Raw genomic sequence first — 26,575 nt, 5'->3', positions numbered from 1 at the left:
TCTACTGTGATTCCCTGCCTAACGTGAAGCTTTGGACCTCTGCTTCCCCGTTCCTGTTGGTTCTGTAACAGCAGGCAGTGTGGGGAAGATTGTTGGAGTGCTTGCTAACCGTAAAGAAATTATTAATCCAGTCTTCCCTCCTGTGCTTTGGTGGAAATAGCCCCAGTAGTTTATAGTGCTACCACATCCTGTGAGAAATGACAGTGGACTATTCAGCAAAACTCGGGCCAAGAGAAATCGGGGGGTTGGGGGGAATCACTCCACTGGTTGGAATCATACCTTGAAAGATCACTCAGGGGCTCAGCACAGCTAGGGCTGTAACCCAAAATCAGAGGCCACGTTTCAGATCAGAGAGGATAATGAGAGGATGAGGTAGGCTTTAACCATGAGGGTAGTGTCTAATTGTAACCGCGGTGTGTTTGAATTCCTCTCTGTTCAATCCAAGCTGAGATTGTGAGCCTCACCAAGAGCCCAGACATTTACCACATTAAACAGCACACACGTCACTATGACCAGAACGGATGGGGGTTGGGGGGGTGCGGGGTGCGGGGTGAGAGGGTATTGGCTACTGAGTAGTTTTGTGTTTCTTTCGAGCTAACCATCATCAAAAGCAGAACTCCAAATGTGTCATTACAGACCCAAATCCATCCAGTCATTCACTTCACAAGGAACTGAATGTGGTTTTAACACAACGCATCATTTCACACTATCAAAACCGATAATGTGAATGTTCGCCTCCCTCAGAGATACTCAGGAAGCACTTCCTACAGAAACAACCTGAGATTCTGTCAAGTCTCATCAAAAGGTAACTTTCTACATGTGCTCCCTACCCAACCATTGAATACCTTCTGGCTCATAGACTGAAAGTGAGTTGCATTTGGCAGCAAACAATATTCAGAGATTTAGAAGGGTTTTATTGGAAATGTACAGTTTAGCACAAGCACCACTTTCCATTGTTAATGTTTTGAGTGTAGATGACAGCGCTGAAGTGAAGTGTGGGAGGGGACGGTGTTTATGGTGTAGGGGTAGAAACGGTGTTGACAGCCCAGTTGAAGTGGGTGGAATATGAAAAGGGCCAAACGATGGTGTGTCTAACTGCCAGACTGGGAAGGAACAGACTGTCCCAGTGGGGTGTGGGGAGACAGGATGACAGAGAATGTAACAAGCAAAGCTTAAAAGAAAGGAATGGGTTCACAATCTGAAGGTGTTGAGATCAGTATTGAGCCCAAAAGGTTGTAAAGTGCTCAGCCTGTAGATGAGATGGTGTTCTTCCAATTGTGCTGTGATTCACTGGAGCACTGCAGTGTGCTGAGGACAGGCACTTTGGTTACTCAGACAAAAGAGTGACTGTTAACAAATCCTGCCTGAAAGGTGCTATGTCACAACCATGTAAAAGCAAACAAGTGGGAAACATGAGAAGGGACAAAACCACAATAGACTAGAGAAACTCAGAGAGACAGTAGGAACTGCAGATGCTGGAGAATCTGAGATAACAAGGTGTAGAGCTGGATGGACACAGCAGGCCAAGCAGCATCAGAGGAGCAGGAAAGCTGACGTTTCAGGCCTGGGCCCATCTTCAGAAAGGGTCTGAAGAAGGGTTCGGACCCAAAACACCAGCCTTCCTGCTCCTCTGATGCTGCGTGGCCAGACTGCAGGAAGTCCTTCTGTTGAAAGAGTTCACACTCCATCGATGCGTCCCACTGCCTCTGCAAAGCAGAATCAAAGACTCCCTCCCACCTGGTTATCTCTTCGACCCTCTACCGTCACAGCTGTCACGTCACATTCTGCGATAATGGGAACTGCAGATGCTGGAGATTCCAAGATCATAAAATGTGAGGCTGGATGAACACAGCAGGCCAAGCAGCATCTCAGGAGCACAAAAGCTGACGTTTCGGGCCTAGACCCTTCATCAGAGAGGGGGATGGGGGGAGGGAACTGGAATAAATAGGGAGAGAGGGGGAGGCGGACCGAAGATGGAGAGTAAAGAAGATAGGTGGAGAGGGTGTAGGTGGGGAGGTAGGGAGGGGATAGGTCAGTCCAGGGAAGACGGACAGGTCAAGGAGGTGGGATGAGGTTAGTAGGTAGCTGGGGGTGCGGCTTGGGGTGGGAGGAAGGGATGGGTGAGAGGAAGAACCGGTTAGGGAGGCAGAGACAGGTTGGACTGGTTTTGGGATGCAGTGGGTGGGGGGGAAGAGATGGGCTGGTTGTGTGGTGCAGTGGGGGGAGGGGATGCACTGGGCTGGTTTAGGGATGCAGTAGGGGAAGGGGAGATTTTGAAACTGGTGAAGTCCACATTGATACCATATGGCTGCAGGGTTCCCAGGCGGAATATGAGTTGCTGTTCCTGCAACCTTCGGGTGGCATCATTGTGGCAGTGCAGGAGGCCCATGATGGACATGTCATCAAGAGAATGGGAGGGGGAGTGGAAATGGTTTGCGACTGGGAGGTGCAGTTGTTTGTTGCGAACTGAGCGGAGGTGTTCTGCAAAGCGGTCCCCAAGCCTCCGCTTGGTTTCCCCAATGTAGAGGAAGCCGCACCGGGTACAGTGGATGCAGTATACCACATTGGCAGATGTGCAGGTGAATCTCTGCTTAATGTGGAATGTCATCTTGGGGCCTGGGATGGGGGTGAGGGAGGAGGTGTGGGGACAAGTGTAGCATTTCCTGCGGTACATTCTGCGTTGTGTTCTATTCCCCTGATGTATGAATGAAAGGGAGGGCTTGTCTGGTTTGCACACGAAACAACACATTTCACTGTAATGCAACACATGTGCCAATAATAAATCAAATTAAATCGACCAATTAAACGATGGACAAATGACAGGCTCAGGAAGAGAAACTTCATGAAAGTATCAGGAGAAACTGCTTGTTTTTGAAACGGATTTGAACGTTACTTTTTGTGGTTCAAATATTAACATGTGTTGCTTTAAAATTGCACACAGCACTACGCCCCCATTTAATCCCCCTCCCAAAGCCCCATGTAAACTCCCCTCCCATCACTGACCCTACTCACCCATTTAATCCCCCTCCCACAGCCCTGTGTACACTCCCCTCCCATCACTGACCCTACCCACCCATTTAATCCACCTCCCACAGCCCTGTGTACATTCCCCTCCAATCACTGGCCTTACCCACCCATTTAATCCCCCTCCCACAGCCCCATGTACACCCCCCCATCACTGACCCTACCCCCCCATTTAATCCCCCTCCCACAGCCCTGTGTACACTCCCCTCCCATCACTGACCCTACCCACCCATTTAATCCCCCTCCCACAGCCCTGTGTACACTCCCCCCCATCACTGACCCTACCCCCCATTTAATCCCCCTCCCACAGCCCCCTGGACACTCCCCCCCATCCCCGACCCTACCCCGCCATTTAATCCCCCTCCCACAGCCCTGTGTACACTCCCCTCCCATCACTGACCCTACCCACCCATTTAATCCCCCCTCCCACAGCCCTGTGTACACTCCCCCCCAACAATGACCCTACCCCCCATTTAATCCACCTCCCACAGCCCTGTGTACACACCCCCCATCACTGACCCTACCCCCCCATTTAATCCCCCTCCCACAGCCCTGTGTAAACTCCCCCCCATCACTGACCCTACCCACCCATTTAATCCCCCTCCCACAGCCCTGTGTACACTCCCCCCCATCACTGACCCTACCCACCCATTTAATCCCCCTCCCACAGCCCCGTGTACACTCCCCCCCATCACTGACCCTACCCACCCATTTAATCCCCCTCCCACAGCCCCGTGTACACTCCTCTCCCTGTTCCTGCTTGTCTCATCACGGGCTCTTGCTGCTCATTCAATCCCTGGAGGGACATTTCCGTAGTAACCAGATCCGGGCGAGGCACAGCCAGATCATTCCTAGAAGTTTGTATCACATGTAGCCAGGGTGATTCCGAAGGTGTTTGCCACGCTGGCCTTCATTGCTTGGACCTTTGTGTGTCGGAGTTTGGATGTCACAGCCAGGTTGTACAGGACGTTGTTGAGGCCTCCTCTGGAATACTGTTTGCTGTTGTGTTGTGGTTAAGCTGGAGGGGGTTCCGAAAACATTTCCCAGGATGTGGCCAGGAATCGAGGGTTTGAGTTATAAAGAAAGGCTGGATTGCCTGGAACTTTTACACTGGAGCATAGGAGGTTGAGAGGTGACCTTGTAGAGGTTTCTCAGATCATGAGGGGTGTAGATACGGTGAATGGCAGGTGTCTCTTCCCTGGTGTGAGGGGTTTCGAGGCCGAAGGGTGTATTTTAAGGTGAGAGGAGAAAAGTTCAAAAAAGACCTGAGAGGTAACTTTCTTCCACAGAGGGTGGTCCGTGTGTGGAGTGAACCTCCGGGGGAAGTGGTGGGCACGAGTACAGTTACAATGTTTAGAAGATATTTGGATAAGTACATGAATAGGAAAGGTTTGGAGGGATGTGGGCCAGGAGCAGGCAGGAGGGAGTAGTTTACTTTGGGATGTGGGTCGGCGTGGGCTGGTTGGGCCGAAGGGTCTGTTCCTGCGCCGTACGACTCTTAGAGTTCTTAACAACAAAAACAGAAGTTGCTGGAAAAGCTCAGCAGGCCTGGCAGCATGTGTGGAGGGAAATCAGAGTTAACATTCAGTCCAGTGACCCTTCCTCTGAATGGCCTTGAAGCTGTGAAAGCAGTTCTGAGGAAGGGTCATAAGTTAACTGATGTCCTCCTGATAGATGCAGCCAGACTGAGAATCATAGAAAACTACCGTGCGGAAGGAGGCCATTCAGCCCACAGCAACCTTCTGAATTGCATCCCACCCAGGCCCATCCCTCTAACCCTACATTTCCCATAGTAATAAGGTGTGGAACTGGATGAACACAGCAGGCCAAGCAGCATCAGAGGAGCAGGAAGGCTGACATTTTGGGCCTAGAACCTTCTTCAGTTTTCTGATAAAGGGTCTAGGCCCGAAACGTCAGCTACCTGCTCCTCTGATGCTGCTTGGCCTGCTGTGTTCATCCAGCTCCACACCTTGTTACCTCAGATTCTCCAGCTCCTACTATCTCTGCTACAATTTCCCATAGTAAACCCACCTAGCCTGCATATTTTGTGCAATTTAGCACGGCCAATCCATCTAGCCTGCACATCTTTAGACTGTGAGAGGAAACCCATGCAGACACGGGGAGAATGTGCAAACTCTGTACAGACAGTTGCCTGAGGGTGGGATCGAACCCGGGTCCCTGGTGCTGTGAGGCTGCAGTGCAAACGACTGAGTCACCGTGCCAAACTGCTGAGCAATCTCTATTTCAGCAATTTCTTTTCAGCAATTTCTATTTTTGTTTCTGATTTACAGCATCTGTAGTTCTTTCTGAGCTTTAAAAAAAATCTGCCGCTTTGCTTTTTGTATAATTCAAATTTGCACTAGCAGGGGTGAGATTCAAACCCATGTCACTCGGACCAGGTTCTGAGCCTCGTGTCATTCCCATGTCTCCTGGAAGGTGCTGGCGACTCTTGGTGCTTAGAGAGAAAGTGATAATGAAAGGTTTGCTCCTTTCTGCTGCAATGGGAATTCTGAGCAGCTTGTTGAGGAATGGAAGGGTCCTGGATTTGACGATTTTAAGAGAAGAGTTTGCTGCTCTGACGTGAACGACACTGTCAGCTGCACGTGATGACTTCACATTGTTGCAGACTAAACCACACCTCATGGCTTATGCAGTCTCGCCCCTTTTATTATCGACCCTTTCATGCCCACGTGGAGAGTTTGTCTAGCGCCTGCGGGCCCAGTTCACCACTCTGTCAGCTGCACTGACTCTCTGACTGAAGAAGGGTCCAGACCCGAAACGTCAGCTTTCCTGCTCCTCTGATGCTGCCTGTTCTGCTGTGTTCATCCAGTCATACACCTTGTTATCGCAGGTTCTCCAGCATCTGCAGTTCCTACTATCTCCAAAAATCACTCTGCACTTGGGTAGACAAGGATTCCTCAAGCCCAGTCAGCATAGTATTGTTCAGAGCTGACCATGTCTGACCAACTCAGGTGAATATTTCGAAGAGGTGACCGGTTGTGTAGACGAGGGAAATGCTTTTGATGTCATTTACTTGGGATGTCAGCAAGGCTTTTGACAAGGCCCTGCATGGGAGACAGATAGCCAAGGATTCTACAAATTGGCAAGTGGTGGGAAGCAGAGGGAGATGGCCAAAAGGTGTTTTTGGTCCTGACCTGAAACTTTCCTGCTCCTCTGACGCTGCCTGGCCTGCTGTGTTCATCCCGCTCCACATCTTGTTATCTCACTTCCTGAAATGACCTGTTTGCTTGCTTCTGGTTGTTGTGAACTCTCTGCTATAGCAAGTGCAAAATAACCTGCATTTCTAGACTGTTGAATCTGCCCTGAAAACACCGAAAAGCAAAATACAGGAGAGCACACCAGGTCACGCAGCATGTGTGGAGAGAGGGAGACGGAGAGGGCTGATGTTTCGAGTCTCGAGGGAAGGCTAGGAAAACCTTTTTGGCCCCCAGGGTGGTTGGGGAATCTGGAAGTCACCGCCTGTAAGGGTGGGAGAGCCCCCTCAGAGCGTCGCAGGAGGGTTCCAAAGCCAACAAGGCAAGGTGCCAAGTGTTAGAGAATAGGATTGGAATAGTTGGGGAGGGGGTGTTTGTTTATAACTGGCACAGACAGGATGGGCCAAAGATCCCATTTCTGTGCTGTAAACCTACACAAACACTGCTAACACAGTAACAAGAGGAGGCCATTCAGCCCACCACTTGGTGAGCCTGTTACACAGGGAACAGGAGGAAGTCATTCAGAATCCTCCTCAGCACCTTATTATGATTATACAAAGGCTCCCCAGTGGTCAGCGGGAAATTGAGAAGCAAATTATGTAAGGAGGTCTCAGATATCTGTACGAATAACAGGGTTGTAATTGGAGAGGATTTCAAATTTCCAAACATAGACTGGGACTGCCATAGTGTTAAGGGCTTCGATGGTAACGAATTTGTTAATTGTGTACAAGATAATTTTCTGATTCAGCGTGTCGATGCATCTACTAGAGAAGGAGCAAAAGTTGATGTTCTCTTGGGAAATAAGGGCCTGGAGGGCGTTACAGAGATAGGGAGGGAGTGTAGGGAGCTGGGGGGCGTTACAGAGACAGGGAAGGGGTTTAGGGGGCTGGAGGGTGTTACAGAGATAGGGAGGGAGTGTAGGGGGCTGGAGGGCGTTACAGAGATAGGGAGGGAGTGTAGGGGGCTGGAGGGCGTTACAGAGATAGGGAGGGAGTGTAGGGGGGCTGGAGGGTGTTACAGAGATAGGGAGCGGGTGTAGGGGGCTGGAGGGTGTTACAGAGATAGGGAGCGGGTGTAGGGGGCTGGAGGGTGTTACAGAGATACGGAGGGAGTGTAGGGGGCTGGAGGGCGTTACAGAGATAGGGAGGGAGTGTAGGGGGGCTGGAGGGTGTGACAGAGATAGGGAGCGGGTCTAGGGGGCTGGAGGGTGTTACAGAGATAGGGAGGGAGTGTAGGGGGCTGGAGGGTGTTACAGAGATAGGGAGAGGGTGTAGGGGGCTGGAGGGTGTTACAGAGATAGGGAGGGAGTGTAGGGGGGCTGGAGGGTGTGACAGAGATAGGGAGGGAGTGTAGGGGGCTGGAGGGCGTTACAGAGACAGGGAGGGTGTGTAGGGGGCTGGAGGGTGTTACAGAGATAGGGAGGGAGTGTAGGGGGCTGGAGGGCGTTACAGAGACAGGGAGGGTGTGTAGGGGGCTGGAGGGTGTTACAAAGATAGGGAAGGAGTGTAGGGGGCTGGAGGGCGTTGCAGAGATAGGGAGCGGGTGTAGGGGGCTGGAGGGTGTTACAGAGATAGGGAGCGGGTGTAGGGGGCTGGAGGGTGTTACAGAGATAGGGAGGGAGTGTAGGGGCTGGAGGGCGTTACAGAGATAGGGAGGGAGTGTAGGGGGGCTGGAGGGTGTTACAGAGATAGGGAGCGGGTCTAGGGGGCTGGAGGGTGTTACAGAGATAGGGAGCGGGTGTAGGGGGCTGGAGGGTGTTACAGAGATAGGGAGGGAGTGTAGGGGGCTGGAGGGTGTTACAGAGATAGGGAGGGAGTGTAGGGGGCTGGAGGGCGTTACAGAGATAGGGAGGGAGTGTAGGGGGGCTGGAGGGCGTTACAGAGATAGGGAGCAGGTGTAGGGGGCTGGAGGGTGTTACAGAGATAGGGAGCGGGTGTAGGGGGCTGGAGGGTGTTACAGAGATAGGGAGGGAGTGTAGGGGGCTGGAGGGCGTTACAGAGATAGGGAGGGAGTGTAGGGGGCCTGGAGGGTGTTACAGAGATAGGGAGCGGGTGTAGGGGGCTGGAGGGTGTTACAGAGATAGGGAGCGGGTGTAGGGGGCTGGACGGTGTTACAGAGATAGGGAGCGGGTGTAGGGGGGCTGGAGGGTGTGACAGAGATAGGGAGGGAGTGTAGGGGGCTGGAGGGCGTTACAGAGACAGGGAGGGTGTGTAGGGGGCTGGAGGGTGTTACAAAGATAGGGAAGGAGTGTAGGGGGCTGGAGGGCGTTGCAGAGATAGGGAGCGGGTCTAGGGGGCTGGAGGGTGTTACAGAGATAGGGAGGGAGTGTAGGGGGCTGGAGGGCGTTACAGAGACAGGGAGGGTGTGTAGGGGGCTGGAGGGTGTTACAAAGATAGGGAAGGAGTGTAGGGGGCTGGAGGGCGTTGCAGAGATAGGGAGCGGGTGTAGGGGGCTGGAGGGTGTTACAGAGATAGGGAGCGGGTGTAGGGGGCTGGAGGGTGTTACAGAGATAGGGAGGGAGTGTAGGGGCTGGAGGGCGTTACAGAGATAGGGAGGGAGTGTAGGGGGGCTGGAGGGTGTTACAGAGATAGGGAGCGGGTCTAGGGGGCTGGAGGGTGTTACAGAGATAGGGAGCGGGTGTAGGGGGCTGGAGGGTGTTACAGAGATAGGGAGGGAGTGTAGGGGGCTGGAGGGTGTTACAGAGATAGGGAGGGAGTGTAGGGGGCTGGAGGGCGTTACAGAGATAGGGAGGGAGTGTAGGGGGGCTGGAGGGCGTTACAGAGATAGGGAGCAGGTGTAGGGGGCTGGAGGGTGTTACAGAGATAGGGAGCGGGTGTAGGGGGCTGGAGGGTGTTACAGAAATAGGGAGGGAGTGTAGGGGGCTGGAGGGCGTTACAGAGATAGGGAGGGAGTGTAGGGGGCCTGGAGGGTGTTACAGAGATAGGGAGCGGGTGTAGGGGGCTGGAGGGTGTTACAGAGATAGGGAGCGGGTGTAGGGGGCTGGACGGTGTTACAGAGATAGGGAGCGGGTGTAGGGGGCTGGAGGGTGTTACAGAGATAGGGAGGGAGTGTAGGAGGCTGGAGGGCGTTACAGAGATAGGGAGGGAGTGTAGGGGGGCTGGAGGGTGTTACAGAGATAGGGAGCGGGTCTAGGGGGCTGGAGGGTGTTACAGAGATAGGGAGCGGGTGTAGGGGGCTGGAGGGTGTTACAGAGATAGGGAGGGAGTGTAGGGGGCTGGAGGGTGTTACAGAGATAGGGAGGGAGTGTAGGGGGCTGGAGGGCGTTACAGAGATAGGGAGGGAGTGTAGGGGGGCTGGAGGGTGTTACAGAGATAGGGAGCGGGTGTAGGGGGCTGCAGGGTGTTACAGAGATAGGGAGCGGGTGTAGGGGGCTGGAGGGTGTTACAAAGATAGGGAAGGAGTGTAGGGGGCTGGAGGGCGTTGCAGAGATAGGGAGCGGGTGTAGGGGGCTGGAGGGTGTTACAGAGATAGGGAGCGGGTGTAGGGGGCTGGAGGGTGTTACAGAGATAGGAAGGGAGTGTAGGGGGCTGGAGGGCGTTACAGAGATAGGGAGGGAGTGTAGGGGGGCTGGAGGGTGTTACAGAGATAGGGAGCGGGTCTAGGGGGCTGGAGGGTGTTACAGAGATAGGGAGCGGGTGTAGGGGGCTGGAGGGTGTTACAGAGATAGGGAGGGAGTGTAGGGGGCTGGAGGGTGTTACAGAGATAGGGAGAGGATGTAGGGGGCTGGAGGGTGTTAGAGAGACAGGGAGGGTGTGTAGGGGGCTGGAGGGTGTTACAGAGATAGGGAGGGAGTGTAGGGGGCTGGAGGGCGTTACAGAGACAGGGAGGGTGTGTAGGGGGCTGGAGGGTGTTACAAAGATAGGGAAGGAGTGTAGGGGGCTGGAGGGCGTTGCAGAGATAGGGAGGGGCGCTGGCCCTCAGCCTATGAGTGGCTGCTCCCGGTGAGTGTCACTGTGTGAGAGGATGGTGTCCCTGTCTCTGTGGAAACTGGATGAGTGCCAGTTTGGGGACGCAGCATTAGTGAAAGCGGGGGCAGTGTTATAGTGGGGTATGTTGTCTTTGGGGCACAGTCGAGCCCTGGAGACTGCAGTGAGGACCTGACTGATAGCTTTGGTGGAGAGCTGTGCCTTGTGACAGAGGAATCGAGCGTGGCCCTGTTCTCACTGAGCTGCAGGAGACGAGGCTCTGAGAGCCGCTGTATGGGCAGCAGGGCAGTGCAGACTGACAGGAGAAGGGAAACCCCAGAAATCGAAACGCATTGGTCACGAGCGCGGTGTGTTTCATGGTTAGCTGATGAGATGATGAAATCTTTCCCAGGCGAGAGGCTGTAAAACCTCCCATGACTCATTGGTTTCACTTAAATTCTGAACATGTTTGCGCCTACAGACCCCATCCCTGAAATTACTGCCACTTTCTCAAGATGTGGAAGTGCTGCTAGTGGGCAAGGTGGCACACGACCAGGTTAGAGTCCATTGCATTTATTTGGAAACACAAACCTTGAGCGCTGCCCCTTTGGCAGCACTCCAAAAGTTTGTGATCTTAATTCAAGCCTGCTGTGTTCATCCAGCTACACACCGTGTTATCGCTGAGTCCAGCATCGGCAGTTCCTACTATCTCTGTGAAAAGGAAGACTTGCCTTTGCATAGCCCCTGTCACCCACAGCACACTGCAAAGGCAATGCAGCACATTCATTGACAGCCAACTTATGCACAGCAAGCTCCCGCTCATGGCAAGCTGATCTGTTTCAGTGGTGGAGGTTGAGGGGTACAGATTGGCTGAGCTTACCGATGAGACGGTGGCCCTGGGATGTTTGAGGAGGCTTTGGTTGAATGTCTGAGCTCGGTCAGCACGGCACTCAGCTGGGAAATCTGCGTGACCGATGCTTGCAGTGTGATTTGAGGTGAGCTGCGGGGATTGCCATTCTCCGAGAGAGAAATGGAAAGGTTCGTTCTCAATTGGGGAGATATGCTTTTGGGGAATAGATCCTCGCCTCCTTCCTTTGGTCTGTGGTCTCCATCAAACGCTGAAGCCAGACAGAGCGAAGCGCTGATTGCTGGTGTGTGCTGGACAAGCTGACCCCTCTCTCCCCCATTGCTAACAGCCTGGCCTCAGCACCAACAGCACACAAACAGCCCTGGTGCTGCACTTCCTCTGTGTGTTCTGCCAACAGATCTGGCCTCATTTTGTGACTTGGTTTACGCCCTTTGCAGCATGTAACTCCCCATTAAAGTCACTTCCACACAGCATCCCCGTGATGGGTCGCCTATCATCGTTCAAAGTATCTCACAACAGACAAAGGGCCCTTTCTTTGCAACCACTGGGACCTTGTTGAAATTGCCTGCACAGGCCCAGCCTTTACAATTCGCTGGGATCTGAACTTCTCGCGGTTTCTTGGTAATTCAGACAGGAGGCTGTTTGCGTCCCATTCATTTGAAACTGTCCTTGTTAATGGCCAAAAAGCTTGAGGGTGGAACGGTGGCTCAGCGGTTAGCACTGCAACCTCACAGCACCAGGGACCCAGGTTCAATTCCAGCCTCGGGTAACTGTCTGTGTGGAGTTTGCACATTCTCCCTGTGTCTGCGTGGGTTTCTTCCAGTTTCCTCCCACAGTCCAAAGATGTGCAGGTAGGCTGGATTGGCGTGGGAAATTGCCCGCATAGTGTCTAGGATGGGGAATGCAGGGATAGGGTTGGGGGTGGGTCTGGGTGGGATGCTCTGAGGGTCAGTGCAGACTTCTTGGGCCGAAGAGCCTGTTTCCACACTGTAGGGGTTCTATATAAAAAAAACTCGTCATTTTTCTTTCCCCTGCATGCAGGGGTGTGGAGTGGGTGTCTCAGGTGAGGCCGGCATTTGTCTCAAGTCATTCATTGCCCTTGAACTGATTGGCTCCCTGGGCATTTCAGGGCACAGCTATCAGCCAACCACATTGGCTGTGTGGCTGGAGTCACAGGCAGGCCAGCCCAGGTAAGGATGGTAGATTTCCTTCCACCCATAGCACTTTCCAATAATCAACAGCAATGACATACAGTCATACAGCATGGAAAGAAACCCTTCGGCCCAACCAGTCCATGCTGACCATAATCCCAGGCTAAACCAGTCCCACCTGCCTGCTCCTGGTCTATATCCCTCTGAACCTTTCCTATTTGTGTACTTATCCAAATGTCTTCTAAACATTGTAACTGTGCCCACATGCACCACTTCCTCAGGAAGTTCACTCCATACACGAACCACCCTCTGTGTAAAAAAAAATCTCCTCATGTCTTTTTTAAATCTCTCTCCTCTCACCTTAAAAATGTGCCCCCTAGTTTTGCATTCCCCCAACTCAGGGAACAGAAAGCTACCATTAACCCTACCTGTACCCAGCATGATTTTATAAACCTCTAAAAGGTTGCCTGTCAACCCATGCTCACTATTAGGCCAGATTTTTATTCCTTGTCAACATCAAACTTTCCCATCTGCCAGTTCAGGATTTGAACCTGCAACCCCAGAATGTTAACCTGGAGTTGCTGGAATATTACTCCAATGAAATTGCCACAATGCCATCACCTCCCAGCTGAATGCCCTTGGCTCAAGAGTTAATCCCATACCTTCTTTCACTAGATCTGCTTAAAGATCGCTTCTCCAAGATTTGATTTGATTTATTGTTGTCACATGTGCCTAAGTACAGTGAAAAGCTTTGTTTTGTGAGCAGTGCAGGCAGATCATAGCAAACAAGGACATGCAGATCATAGGGTGCTGAGACAGAGCGAGGCATACAAGCTAAAAACCAAAAGAACTGCGACTGCTGTAAATCAGGAACAAAAACAAAGTTGCTGGAAAAGCTCAGCGGGTCTGGCAGCATCTGTGGAGGAGAGCAGAGTTAATGTTTCGGGTCCGGTATGCTGAGGAAGGGCCACCATCCTTACCTGTTTTCTCCTCCACAGATGCTGCCAGACCCGCTGAGCTTTTCCAGCAACTTTGTTTTTGAGACATCCAAGCTTATATTGCACAGAGCAAGGTTGGCATTAGCAAGAAGTTAGAGAGGTCCGTTTATCAGTCTGATAACAGCAGGGGAGAAGCTGCTCTTGAACCTATTGGTGTGTGTGTTCAAACTTCAGGTTGGAGCATTAGGTCTTACTGCTCTGGCGAGCTGTGCCCCAGGCTGGCAGTCGCTGTCACTGACAGAGTCAGGATCGAGGCCAGTGTGGGTGGCTCTGTGCAGCCTCCGGGCCTGATTGCATTCACCACTTCACAGTTTTCGTTTCACTCCCTTTGCGTCATGGAGAAAAACACACACCAACTAGCTCTGTGACTAACTGTCACAGCACATTTAGCTCAGGGAGTGTGAACAGCCCACACTCTATAACCCTCATCCCCAGGTGCAGGGGAGCCAGCTCTGCTCGATGCATAACTCTCTCTAAACTTCACACCAGAAATATCAATGGTGCAAAGAGAACTCGAGATAAGGGACTTTTTCATTTTCAGGTATGCTGGTGGTTTTTTTTTAATCTTACCTTTGTGCTGATCCCACTGACAGAGCTTAGCAGCAGAGTTTCACCCTTGTTGCGAAAGGCTAGGGGAGGGTGTTGGGGGCATGTCGTAACTGTCAGCCGAAAACCATGGTGGGACGCTGGGCTGTTGTACTCAGGAATTGTACAGTTGCAGTCACATCCTCACCTGCATCACAGACAGAAAAGCCATTCAGCCCACTGAGGCCATGCCAGCTCACTGTAGACCGATTCACTCAGTCCGACGCTCTCATGCTATCACAACTAAAAGACCATGAGAGAGAGGAGCAGAATGATGCCATTCAGCCCATCATGTCTGCTCTGACATTCAACTGTTGCTGATATGTTTCTTCACCCCAACTCTCCTGCCTTCTGCCCGTAACCCTTCATATCCTTACCAAACAGAACCTACCTATTTCTATCTTAAACACACTCAATGACTTGGCCCCCACAGCCTTCTGCAGCAATAAGTCCCACAAATTCACCAGCCTCAGGCAGAAATTCCTCCTCATCTCAGTTCGAAAGGGTTGTCCCTGCACCCAGAGGCTGTTCTCTCGGGTCCCAGTCGCTCCTGCTGGTGGAAACAGCTTCTCCATGTCCATTCCATCGGGACCTCTCTGTATTCTATAAGCTTCAATCAGCTCCCCTCCTCATCCTTCCAAACTCCATCAAGTACTGACCCTGAGTCCTCAACTCTCCAGGTGTATCCCAGCTTGGTATGGGCAACTGCTCTACTCAAGGCCGCAAGAAATTACAGAGAGTTGTGAACACAGCCTGGTCTATCATGCAAACTAGCCTTCTTTCCATTGCTCTGAGGAAGGGTCACCAGACCTGACACGTTAACTCTGCACAGATGCTGCCAGACCTGCTGAGCTTTTCCAGCAACTTCTGTTTTTGTTCGTCCCATTGACTCCATCTATACTTGCCTCAGGAAGCAAGTAACATAATCAAGGACCTTCCCACCCTGGTTATACCCTCTTCCACTCTCTTCCATCGGGCAAAAGATACAAAAGTTTGAAAACCCATCCCAACAGATTTAAGAATAGTGTGTTCCTCGCTATCACCAGACTAATGAGTGGGCATAGAGTCACAGAGATAGACAACATGGAATCAGACCCTTCAGTCAGTCCTGCTCCTGTGATGCTGCTTGGCCTGCTGTGTTCATCCAGCTCTACACCTTGTTATCTTCACTCCAACTCGTCCACACTGACCAGATATCCTAAATTAGTCTCGTCCCATTTGCCAGCATTTATCCCATATCCCTCTAAACCCTTCCTATTCACGTCCCCATCCAGATGCCTTTTAAATGCTGTAACTGTACCAGCCCCCACCACTTCCTCTGGCAGCTCATTCCAGACACACACCACCCTCTGTGTGAAAAAGTTACCCCTCAGGTCCCTTTTATATCTTTCCCCTCTCACCTTAAACCTATGTCCCTCTAGTTTTGAACTCCCCTACCCTGGGGGAAAAGACCTTGTCTATTCACCCTATCCATGCCCCTCATGATTTTATAAACCTCTATAAGGTCACCCCTCAGCCTCCGATGCTGCAGGGAAAATGGCCCCGGCCTATCCAGCCTCTCCTTACAGCTCACATATATTCGAGTTCATCTCTCTCTGCACCTTCTCTGTAGCTGTAACGCTACATTCTGCATTCTGTTCTGTTCCCCTGATGCACTTATATAAGGTAGGATTTGTTTGGTTAGCACACAATACAATACTTTTCACTGTATCTCAGGACATGTGACAATAATAAATCAAATCAAATCAAATTAAATCATGTGACAAGCCTGTTATCCCTGGGGTGATTGTAAACCTCCTCTAGACCCCCTCCAAGGCCAGAACTTCATTCCTCATACACAGGGCCCAAAACTGCTCTCAATATTCCAAAGACGGTCTGACCAGAGCCTTACACGGCCTCAGCAGTACATCCCTGCTCTTGTATTCTGGCTGCCTTGAAATGAAGGTGAACATTGCATTTGCCTTCCTAACTGCCAACTGAACCTGCGTGTAATCCTGAAGAGCATCCTGAACTAAGCACTCCTAATTCCTTTTATTCTGTCCCTGACTTCCCTTGTCAGCCATGTTTGCTTCATCCTCCCCTTGGTATGTTTCTCCTTCCTTGGGATGACTTTCTGCCGTGCCTCCCGAATTACCCCCAGAAACTCCTGCCATTGATGCTCCATCATCCTCCCTGCTCGGCTCCCCTTCCAATCAACTCTGGCCAGCTCCTCCCTCATGTCTCTGCAGTTACCTTTACTCAATTATAATACTGTTACATCTGATTCCAGCTTCCCAAACTGAACGGTGAATTCTATCATGTTATGGTCACTACCCCCGAGGGGTTCCTTTCCCTGAAACTCATCAAGTCTGCCCCATTACACATCACCAAATGCAGAATCACCTGTTCCCTAGAGGGGTCCACCAGAAGGTGCTCCAAAATACCATCTCAGACCAAGATCCACCCTTCTGCCAGCCCACTGTGTCAAACTCACTTTCATGCTCCTGCTTGCCTTAGTCCTGAACTCAACATTCTCCATGTTTTTTTTCCTATCCTGTCACAACTCATATTGTCCACCTCCTGTTCCCTTGCTCATATCCCCATTCAACTACTCTTCACCCTGCTCACTCCATTTGGCCTGGTCTCCATGAGAACGGAGGCAGATAACAGTTCTCTCTCTCCCTTTAGATGTTGTTGCTTGGTTCTTTAAATATGCGGTCGTCAGTCCCCCTCCTTAATATCCTAGACATGTCCTAGAATATCACCACATCCCTCTCTAACCTTATCATCATCAATGTCCTTCTCCTTGGTGAACACCGATGTGGAGTAATCATTAAGGACTCACCCCCTTCCTCAGCTCTACACATAAATCCCTTGCTTTGTCCTTGAACGGAGCTACCTTTTCCCTAGCTCCCCTATTGCTCCCAATATATGGATACAAAGTGTTGGGATTTTCCTTAATCCTACATGCCAAAGACATTTCATGGTCCCTTTTAACGGTCTTCATTCCTTGTTTAAGTTCTTTACTGCTTCCTTTATATTCCCTGGGGGCCTTGTCTGATCTCAGTTTCCTAAATCATACATATGCTTCCTTTTTCTTTTTGACTAAGCACGTCATCTCTTCCCAAGTCTGTTCCCGTCTTTCCCAGAACTCCATGTTTGAATCGCGTCCAGTCATTTTTCAGCCCCTGCCACATTAACAAAGCAGCTCTGTTTCAGAGCACAAGAACAGGTAGATAATGTCGGAGATGTACAGAGTGTTGGTCAGGCCACAGCTGGAGTACTGTGTGCAGCTCAGGTCACCTCACTACAGGAAGGATGTGATAGCTGTAGAGGGGATTCACCAGGGTGATGCCTGGGATGGAGAAATTGAGCCGTAAGGAGAGACTAGATAGGAGTGGATTGTTTTCTTTTGAGCAGAGAAGACTGAGGGGGGACATGATCAGGGTGTATAACATTATCAGGGGAATAGACAGGGTGAATAGAGAGCAGCTGCTCCCCTTGGTTAAGGGGTCGATCACAAGTGGGCAGAGTTTTGGGGCAAGGGGCAGGAGATTCAGAGGGGATTTGTGAAGCATTTTTTTTGCACAAAAGGTGGTGGGAATCTGGGAAGATAGTGGAGGCTGGAAACCTTACAACCTTTTAAAAAAATGTTTGGATGAGCACTTGCAATATCATAGCTTTGAAGGATATGGGACAAGTGCAGGAAATTGGGATTTAGTGATCCTTTAGTGATAGTTATGTTGGTGCAGACTCGATGGGCCGAAGGGCCTTTTTCTATACTCGAAGAATCACTGAGATGAGTTTCATAATCCCAGATTTATGAATTACATTTAAATCTAAATTTAACAGTTGGATGTGAACCCAGGATCCAGAACATCAGCGGCACGGTGGCTCAGTGGCTAGCACTACTGCCTCACAGCGCCCGGGACCCAGGTTCGATTCCACCTTCGGGCGACTGTCGGCTTCCTCCGGGCGCTCCGGTTCCCTCCCACAGTCCAAAGGTGTGCAGGCTAGGTGGATCGGCCATGGGAAATTGCCCGATAGTGCTCAGGGATGTGTAGATTAGGTGGGTTATAGGGTGATGGGTCTGGGTGGGCTCCTCTGTGGGTCGGTGTGGACTTGTTGGGCCAAAGGGCCTGTTTCCACACTGTAGGGATTCTGTGTGGAATCACTATTCCCATCAATGCAAAACGCTGGAGATCTGGAACAGGGGGAAGCTCAGCAGGTCTGGCAGTATCTGTGGAGAGAGAGAAATAGAGGTTTATGACTCTCTTTCAGGGGTGCAGTGTGAATCTTCTTAAGTTCTCCAGTTTTCGCACCCTCTTGAACAAGCAGCAAGGTGATGGAAGATTGTGACCTCAATTATCCTACAACGTCAGTGTGCAACAGACTGTGACAGGAAGGGAGGTTGCATCGCAACTAGATTGGGGGCAGGGGTGCCCGTTTGGCAGGGGGCAGTGCCAGACCGAGAGGGTGGTGTTGGGGGGAGGTGGTGGTGGGGCGGTGGTGACAGAGGATGCTGGATGTGACGGAAAATCCGAAGCGGTGAGTCAGCACGGGCTACCAGATACTGCACTTTCTGCCAGTTCTGTACGCGTTCGAGGCTCATAGAGAAGCATTGCTTCACAGAGAGGCCTGAATCCCCATAAACAACCCCAAAGTAGGTCAGAAAAAGGTCTGTAATTTCAGAAACAAGGCTTTGCTTTTCGCACCGGTTTGCAATTAACCTCAAGTGCTTTCCTGATAAGAAAACAATGATGATATCACAAATGAGAGATGAGCTCTTGTTGGCAGATTTGATCTTGTTGATAGAAGTTTGGCTTTCATCCAAAATAAAACCAGTAAAACAACTTTCTTTGCTCCCTGCCTTGCCCTGTCCCCACCCAATATTGTTGCAATTTTACTGAGCGCCTTGATGATCTCGCACTCAACAACAGGCACTTTTCAAACCATTGCAATGCAGTAAAACATGGAAGTGATGGCGCAGGTCCATTTCCAGGTAACACGAGGAGCTCGGATCAGTTTTGTCCGTTCTGTGTTTCACTGGCTCCTCGTTCTGGATCAGGCAGAAAAGAAACTGACCCTGTCCCCCGTAGACACGGATAACTTTTCCAAAAAGTGATGAGTTTTTCAAACAAAAAGCTAAAGTTCTAGAATTCATGTTTTAAGTCTTTGACTGTACCAAACAAACTGAAAGCAACAAAGATTAAACATTACATAATGAAAATATCAAACAAAATAAAAGGTACTTTCACACTAATTGACTCGAGCATGAGCTTGCGTGACTGCTAGCAGAGAAACAGTTCTTTTTGCACCAATTGCTGTATTCTGCTACATTCCAAAGAAGAGCCACATTAGATTTGAAACATTAATTCAGTTTCTCCCTCCACAGGTGCTGCCAGACCTGCTGAGTTTCTCCAGCACTTCACTCTCTGTCCAAAAAGCAGCCACCCCTTTTGTGTGCCTGCATGTGAAAGTTGTCATCTGATTTTCAACAGATTTCAGCCCAGCTTCTTTCCACAGAAAAACCAGAGCGCATGGACCTTTCACTGTATAAGAGTCTACCCTGACCACTGTTAACCCCACTCCCTCACGCGTTTTAAGGCTGACCGGAGCAGCTCTACTGTAGAGACAGGCAGGGCCTGGGTCCCAGGAACATCCATGGACACTGTCTCCAAAAACTCAGTGGTATTGTGTCATAAGGTGTGGGAGGGACCCTATTGAGAGGTCAGTCACAAGTCAGTTCTTCTCAATGCTCCCATGCCATGATATACCCCCTCACCCACCCATCCAGCCTTTATAACCTCTTGTGAACCCCCTGCCCTGCCACACTATGCCCACTCACCAGCTACATGCTCTACATAGTTAATGAGCTCTACAGTGACAATAGAATGTGGAAAAAGAGCTTAAAAATATCAGTGGTTGATTGAGAAGTTTCAATTTTCGTAAGAAAAGCTTATTTTACTTCAGGCCACTGAAAGTGTCAAGCGTCCAGACCATTTTAAAATCCCATTTGTCGAAATTGCAAGTATTTGGTCTCTCCAACTTGTGTAAGAAAACACCATGTAAGTTATTTCAAGCAGGGTCCAGGCCCGAAACGTCAGCTTTCCTGCTCCTGAGATGCTGCTTGACCTGCTGTGTTCATCCAGCTTCACACTTTGTTATCTCATGTCAAGCAGATGCCTGGGCCCTCAGCAAGCCCCTCCCTGCATTCTGAGCTGAGAGTCCAGATATCCATTCAGTCATTTGAAGGGGATATGGGGAGTGTGTGGCCTGTACTGGAGGGTCTCATTCTCTTTCCCATTGAACTGGAACAAAGCCACATGGCATCAAGGGGAGGTGGGGGGCGGTGTTTGAACAACACTTAGCAGCTGACGTGACTGGGCCCGGGTTCAGCCATGGGTGCCAAAATGAGGCTGGCAGATTGGCAGCAGGCATGATGCTCATTTTTCCCATTTTCTTGTCAATCCGATTCGATCAATATCTTGGAAAATACTGTGCAATATGAATATCTGAGCTAGTGACGACAAGTGACACCCCCTTCTTCATTGTTTCATTTGCTCTTCCACCTGGGTGGGGGCTCTGAAATTTGTATTACAAGTGTAGGCACCCGTTTATGGTCCTGCCCGACACAGACATATCACTGACTTTATCTCTGCATCGTAATCCACCGACAGGAAAAAAGACTTTCAAACCTGCCAGATTATTTTACCCCTCCCCCAGGCACCAGCCTTCCCACCTTTATAAATCCAGTAAACCCCCGCTGAGTGACACTGGCAGTAGGCTTGTCACACTTGTGACAGATTTGTCACACTTCCACTCTGCGAGTAATTCGAAAACTGAAATACAGAGTGACTTCTGACCTCCTCCTCCAGCAGCTGCTTGTCAGAGGCTCAACACAGGCATGTTATGTAGGCCATTCAGCCCATCGAGTCGGCATGCTCCATTCGATGAGGTCATGGCTGATCTGATCATCCTCAACTCCACTTTCGTGCCTGTTCCCCATGTCCCTCGGTCCCCTTCCTGATTAAAAATCTATCTCAGCCTTGAATATACTGAATGACCCAGCCCCAACAGGCCTCTGTGGTAAAGAATTCCACAGATTCATTCCCCTCCGAGAGAAGAAATTCCTTCCCATCTCTGTGTTCAATGTGCGACTTCTTATTCTGAGATTGTACCCTCTAGTCCGAGACTCTCCCACAGGGGGAAACAGCCTCTCTATATCTCCCCTGTCACGTCCCCTAAGAGCCTTGTATGTTTCAGTAAGGTTGCCTCTCATTCTTCCAAACTCCAATGGGTACAGGCCCATTCTAAGGCCCCCTCATAAGTCAATCCCTCCTTAGCTAGAGTACACCTTCTCTGGACTGCCTCTAATAGCAGCCCATCTTTCCTAAGATAAGGGACTTAAAGCTGTCCGCAGTATTCCAGCTATGGCCTGACTAGGGCCTTGTATAGTTTTTTTTATACTCCATTCCCTTTGGAATAAGGGCTAATGTTCCATTTACCTTCCCTATGACTCGCTGAAATTGGATACTAGCCTTTTTGTAATTCCTGGACAAAGATTCCCAAATCCCTCTGGCCTACACGTGCACATACTAGCAAGGAGCAAGCATAGGCCACTCAGCCCTCTGAGCAAGCTCTGCCATTCAATAAGATCATGGTGGATCTGTTTTTAAACTTTCTGCAGTCTTCCACTGTCAAATATTATTCAGCTCCTCTGTTCCTCCTGCCACAATGCATTATCTCACATTTTTCCACATTACATTCCATCTGCCCACTCATAGAGTCACACAGCATGGAAACAGACCCTTCGGTCTAACCAGACTACACCATGTTCCCAAACTAAACCCGTCCCACCTGCCTGCTCCTGGTCTATATCCCTCTGAACCTTTCCTATTTGTGTATTTATCCAAATGTCTTTTAAATGTTGTAACTGTGCCCACATCCACCACTTCCTCAGGAAGTTCATTCCACACACGAACCACCCTCTGTGTAAGACAATTGCTCCTCATGTCCTTTTTAAATCTTTCTACTCTCACCTTAAAAATATGTCCCTTAGTTTTAAACTCCCCCAGTTTAGGGAAAAGATATTTCTCTATTCACCCAATCCATGCCCCTCATGATTTTATAAACCTCTATAAGGTCACCCCCTTGACCTCCCGCACTTCAGTGAAAAATGTCACAGCCTATCCAGTCTTATTTTTATAGCTCTATTCCCAACAATCTTCTGGGAAGTTTCTTCTGAACTTTCTGCACATTTCTTACCCTATCCATATCCCTCTGCAGCCCCTTTGTATCGCCTTCACCACTGTTTTTAAGTTGCTTGCAATCATGTCTATAGTACATTGACTTTCCACACCTAATTAATATATATTTTAAATAATCATAGCCTCAGCACTGATCTCTGTGGCACTCCACTAGTCACAGGTTGGCATCCCAAAAAATGGCCTCCTTACCCCTCTGTCTTCTCTTAGTTAGCCAATGCTCTACCCATGATAATACACTGCCTCGAACACCTTGGGCTCTTGTTAAGTAGCCTAATGTGTGAAACCATATCAAATGCCTTCTGAAAATCCAAATATATGTCGACTGCTTTCCCCTTATCTATCCTGCTTGTTACCTCCTCAAAGAACTCCAGTAAGGTTGTCAGGCATGATTTCCCTTTCCTGAATATTTTAGAAAAGGAGGTAGCGAAAAAACTGGGAATGATATATCAGTTAATTGATATTGGAGAAAATGCTGGAGTCCGTTGTGAAAGATTTAATAGCAGAGTATTTGGAAAACGGTGACAGGATCAGGAAGAGTCAGCATGGATTTACCAAAGGAAAATCATGTTTGATAAACCAACTGTAACTTTTGGAGGATGTTACTTGGGGGAGCTGGTGGATGTGATTTACTTGGAGAACACTGAACAACGCAGCACAGGAACAGGCCCTTCAGCCCTCCAAGCCTGCACCGCCACATTTTGCCCTTCCATACTGAAACTAACTTCACTTACATGATTTGTATTCCTCCATTTCCTTCCTATTCATGCATTTGTCCAGGTGCTTCTTGAATGCTGATATTGTATCTGCTTCCACCCCCTCCTCCGGCAGCGCATTCCAGGCACTCACCACCCTTTGTGAGAAAAACTTGCGTCGCACATCTCTTTTAAAGGGGGTGGGGGGCACCTTGAACCTGTGCCACCTCATAACTGACCCCTTCACCCTGGGGAAAAGCCTCATACTTTCCGTTCTATCCACACCATTCACAATCTTCTATCAGGTTGCCCCTCAACTTCCTGCATTGCAGTGAAAACAAACCCAGTCTGTTCAACCTTTCATCATAACTAAAATCCCCTATACCAGGCAACATCCTGGCAAGCCTTTTCTGTACTGTCTCCAAAGCAGCCACACCCTTCTGGTAGTGCGGTGACCAGACCTGTACATATTATTCCAAGTGTGGTCTAACTAAAGTTCTATAAAGCTGCCAAGCAATTTGCCTATCCTTATACTCAATGCCCCTTCCAATGAAGGCAAGCATGCCATAGGCCTTTCTTACTACCTTATCTACCCTTCAGAAGGCTTTTGATACAGTCCCACATGTGAGATTAACAAGTGGGCTTGGAGGAGGTGTACTGACAGACAGAAATCGGTTGGCAGACAGGAAATAAACAGTAGAAAATAATGTGTCTTTTTCCAAATGGCAGGCAGTGACTAGTGGGTGCTGCAGGGATCAATGCTCGGATCCCTGCCAAGGTATATCGATGATTTAGGTGAGGGAGCTCATTGTTACCTCCCTACCTTTGCAGATGACACGAAGCTGGGTGGAAGGGTGAGCTGTGAGGAGAATGAAGAGATGTTGCAGCGTGATTAGGGCACATTGAGTGAGTGGGTGTGTAAATGCATGGCCGATGCAGTGTAGTATAGGTAAATTTGAGGTTATCCATGTTGGGAGCAAAAACAGGAAGGCAGATTATGATCTGAACGGTGATAAATTGGGAAAGTGGAAGGTACAATGAGACCTGGGTGTCCTTCTACACCAGTCACTGCCTGCAGGGGCAGCAGGAGGTGAAGGAGGCAAATGGTATGTTGGCCTTTATAGTGAGAGAATTTGAGTACAGGAGCAGGGATGGCTTACTGCGACTGTAAAGGATTTTTATGAGACCATACCTGGACTATTGTGTGCAGTTTTGGTCGCCTCATCCGAGGAAGAATGTTCTGGCGATAGAGGGAGTGCAGCGAAGGTTTACCAGACAGATTCCTGGAATGGCAGGACTGACGTATGAGGAGAGACTGGATGGGCTCGGATTATATTCAATGGAGTTGAGCAGAATCAGGGGGGAGATATAGTTATGCAGTTAGTCAGGGTTCTGAGGGCTAAGGGGACCAAAGAGTGTGGGGTAGAAAGTGGGAACAGGGAACTGTGTTGGATAATCAGCTATGATCATAGTGAATGATGGAGCAGGCTTGAAGGGCTGAATGGCCTCCTTCTGCTGCTACTTTCTCTGTTTTTATGAAACCACTGCTTGATGATATTGTGCATATCTAAATGCTCTGTTATTACACCCTTTATCACACCAGAACTAGTCAACAGTTAATTGCTTTTTGTTTTCGCACCCTTTCTAAATAAGTGTCACTTTGGCCGTTTTCCAATCCTTCCGGGACTTTGACAGAATCTAAAGATTCCTGGCAAATTACCAGCAGCGCAACCACGATCTCCAGAGCTCCTTCCTTTAATTTCCCAGTGCATGCCCCAGCAGGTCCAGGGGACCGATTGCTTTTTCCCCTCATCAGTTTCCTGAGTTGTCTCTCCGGGCTCCTACACCCACCAAAACCAGCTTCTGGCCCTTTGGTTGTTTTAGAAGATTATTACTGTCCTTTACCATGAAGCAGATCTGAAGGGTTTCTCTAACTTTCCAGCCATGTCCTGGTTCCCTGTTGGGAATTGCCAGGCCTCATTGTCTAATGGGCTGGTGCTCACTTCAGCCAAGACCCTTTTTTTAAACATCTTGATAGAAACTCTTCAAATCCATTTCCACATGGCACTCTGAGGTTATTTTCTCCCTCTATTCATTTCTTGATCATCTGTCGGGTTTCAAATTGGTCAGTGCTGAGGGAGCGTCGCACTGTCGGAGGGTCAGTGCTGAGGGAGTGGGCACTGTCGGAGTGTCAGTGCTGAGGGAGCGCCGCACTGTCGGTGGGTCAGTGCTGAGGGAGTGGGCACTGTCGGAGGGTCAGTGCTGAGGGAGTGGGCACTGTCGGGGGGGGGGGGGGGTCAGTTCTGTGGGAGTGTCGCACTGTCGGAGGGTCAGTGCTGAGGGAGTGGGCACTGTCGGAGGGTCAGTGCTGAGGGAGCGCCACACTGTCGGATGGTTAGTGCTGAGGGAGTGCCGCACTGTCGCAGGGTCAGTGCTGAGGGAGTGGGCACTGTCGGAGGGTCAGTGCTGAGGGAGTGGGCACTGTCAGAGGGTCAGTGCTGAGGGACCATTGCACTGTCGGAGGGTCAGTGCTGAGGGAGTGGGCACTGTCGGAGGGTCAGTGCTGAGGGAGTGGGCACTGTCGGAGGGTCAGTGCTGAGGGAGCGGGCACTTTCGGAGGGTCAGTGCTGTATCCTGCGTGCGTCATCTCACCTGGTGTCTGTCACTGAACCCAGTGCCCTTACCAGAGAGGTGCCCGCCTCAGGAGCAGGATTGTGGTGCGGTATGGGTGAGAGGGGCTCACTGGGATGGGGGATCAGTCATGGAGGAGGGGGTATTGAATGTCAGGCTGGGTATGCGTTCCAGCCGATTGCTAGTTCCAGGTCGTGGTGGGGTGGGTGGGAAATATGGTGGGCACGCTCAGAAAGAAGGCTGACAGAAGGAAGCTTAAAGAGAGAAAGGGAGGCAATTAAATAACGACAAGCGAGTGACATATTTTTCTGGCATCAGTGAATTAACTGCAGATGCCTCAGGCTGGCATGGTCGTACTGCAGTGGAGAGCCTGAATGCTGATTGTACACACTGTAACTGATCGCTCTCACTCTCTCTACCTGCAGAGTTGGTGCTCCTTCAATAAGCTGCATGTCGGAGGAAATGGATGAGAAGCTGTGGACCACGCTGAGCCCTGATGAGTTCCTCCAACTTCACCAGTACATTGAGTGTAAGTCGAAGCTTTCGGCCTGGCAGGTGGCACTGAGCCCTCAGGGGCCTTGCCCGCGCAGTCTTCCCAGTTGTTTTTCCAGGCGTGGCTGCGGGCCAAAATTTCAGGAAGCCAAAATGGAAGGGACAAGAAAGCGTGCCCTGTCCCTTACCTGCAAACCCCCTGTCATTGTGTGCGGCCCATAGAGACTAGGAGACATTTCCCCTGAAGTTGCCATTGCTGGACTAAGAGCCAGGCAGAGTCACAACGTGGTTTATGGCCAACGCATGGAGCCCTTCAAGGCAAACCGTCTGAAAGGCAGGGGACACATACACCTGCAGAGAACCCCAGTCCAGTATCAAGCTTGTTTTAAAGATGACTTGGGATGCCACCGAGGTAGCTCAGGAACTGAAACTTCCCAGATCCTGACGGTACAAAGTTGGTCACTGGGTCTGCCCCAGTTGCAACTGGACGTCAGAGAGTCCCAGGTTTACAGAATCACTGCACAGGCAGAACTTGCCAAGCAATCACATTCTCCCTCTCCACGCAATGTGACGCACAGATCTCAGAGCCAGGCTTGCAGACCGACAGGTTGGCAGTGAGGGAACAGAGCCTGAATTGGAGAACTACAGAAATCACACCCAATTTTCTAAGCAGTAGTAATTCCTGTCAGATAGCAGGCCTCCTCTGAATTAGGAATGCCATATTGCAGCTGCAGATATCAGCCC

At 50.2% G+C, this 26,575-nt stretch overlaps 1 protein-coding gene across 2 annotated transcripts in view; it reads left to right on the top strand.

Moving 5' to 3' along the window:
* Nucleotides 1–26,575, top strand: part of dgkaa (diacylglycerol kinase, alpha a) — a 211,681-nt gene that overhangs the window by 58,297 nt on the left and 126,809 nt on the right. The window contains exons 2-3 of one of the 2 annotated variants that reach the window (XM_059643418.1): nt 637–805; nt 25,765–25,868. In XM_059643418.1, coding sequence (XP_059499401.1) covers nt 25,790–25,868 — 79 coding nt within the window. In that variant the 5' untranslated portion in view covers nt 637–805; nt 25,765–25,789. The remainder of the gene's footprint in view (nt 1–636; nt 806–25,764; nt 25,869–26,575) is intronic. The other variant, XM_059643417.1, reaches the window with a different exon arrangement.

The sequence above is a fragment of the Stegostoma tigrinum genome, chromosome X (genome assembly GCF_030684315.1).
Source record: "Stegostoma tigrinum isolate sSteTig4 chromosome X, sSteTig4.hap1, whole genome shotgun sequence".
Taxonomy (NCBI): Eukaryota; Metazoa; Chordata; class Chondrichthyes; order Orectolobiformes; family Stegostomatidae; genus Stegostoma; species Stegostoma tigrinum.
Note: the sequence above shows the minus strand (reverse complement) of the source record. Positions and strands in the feature narration are given on the sequence as shown.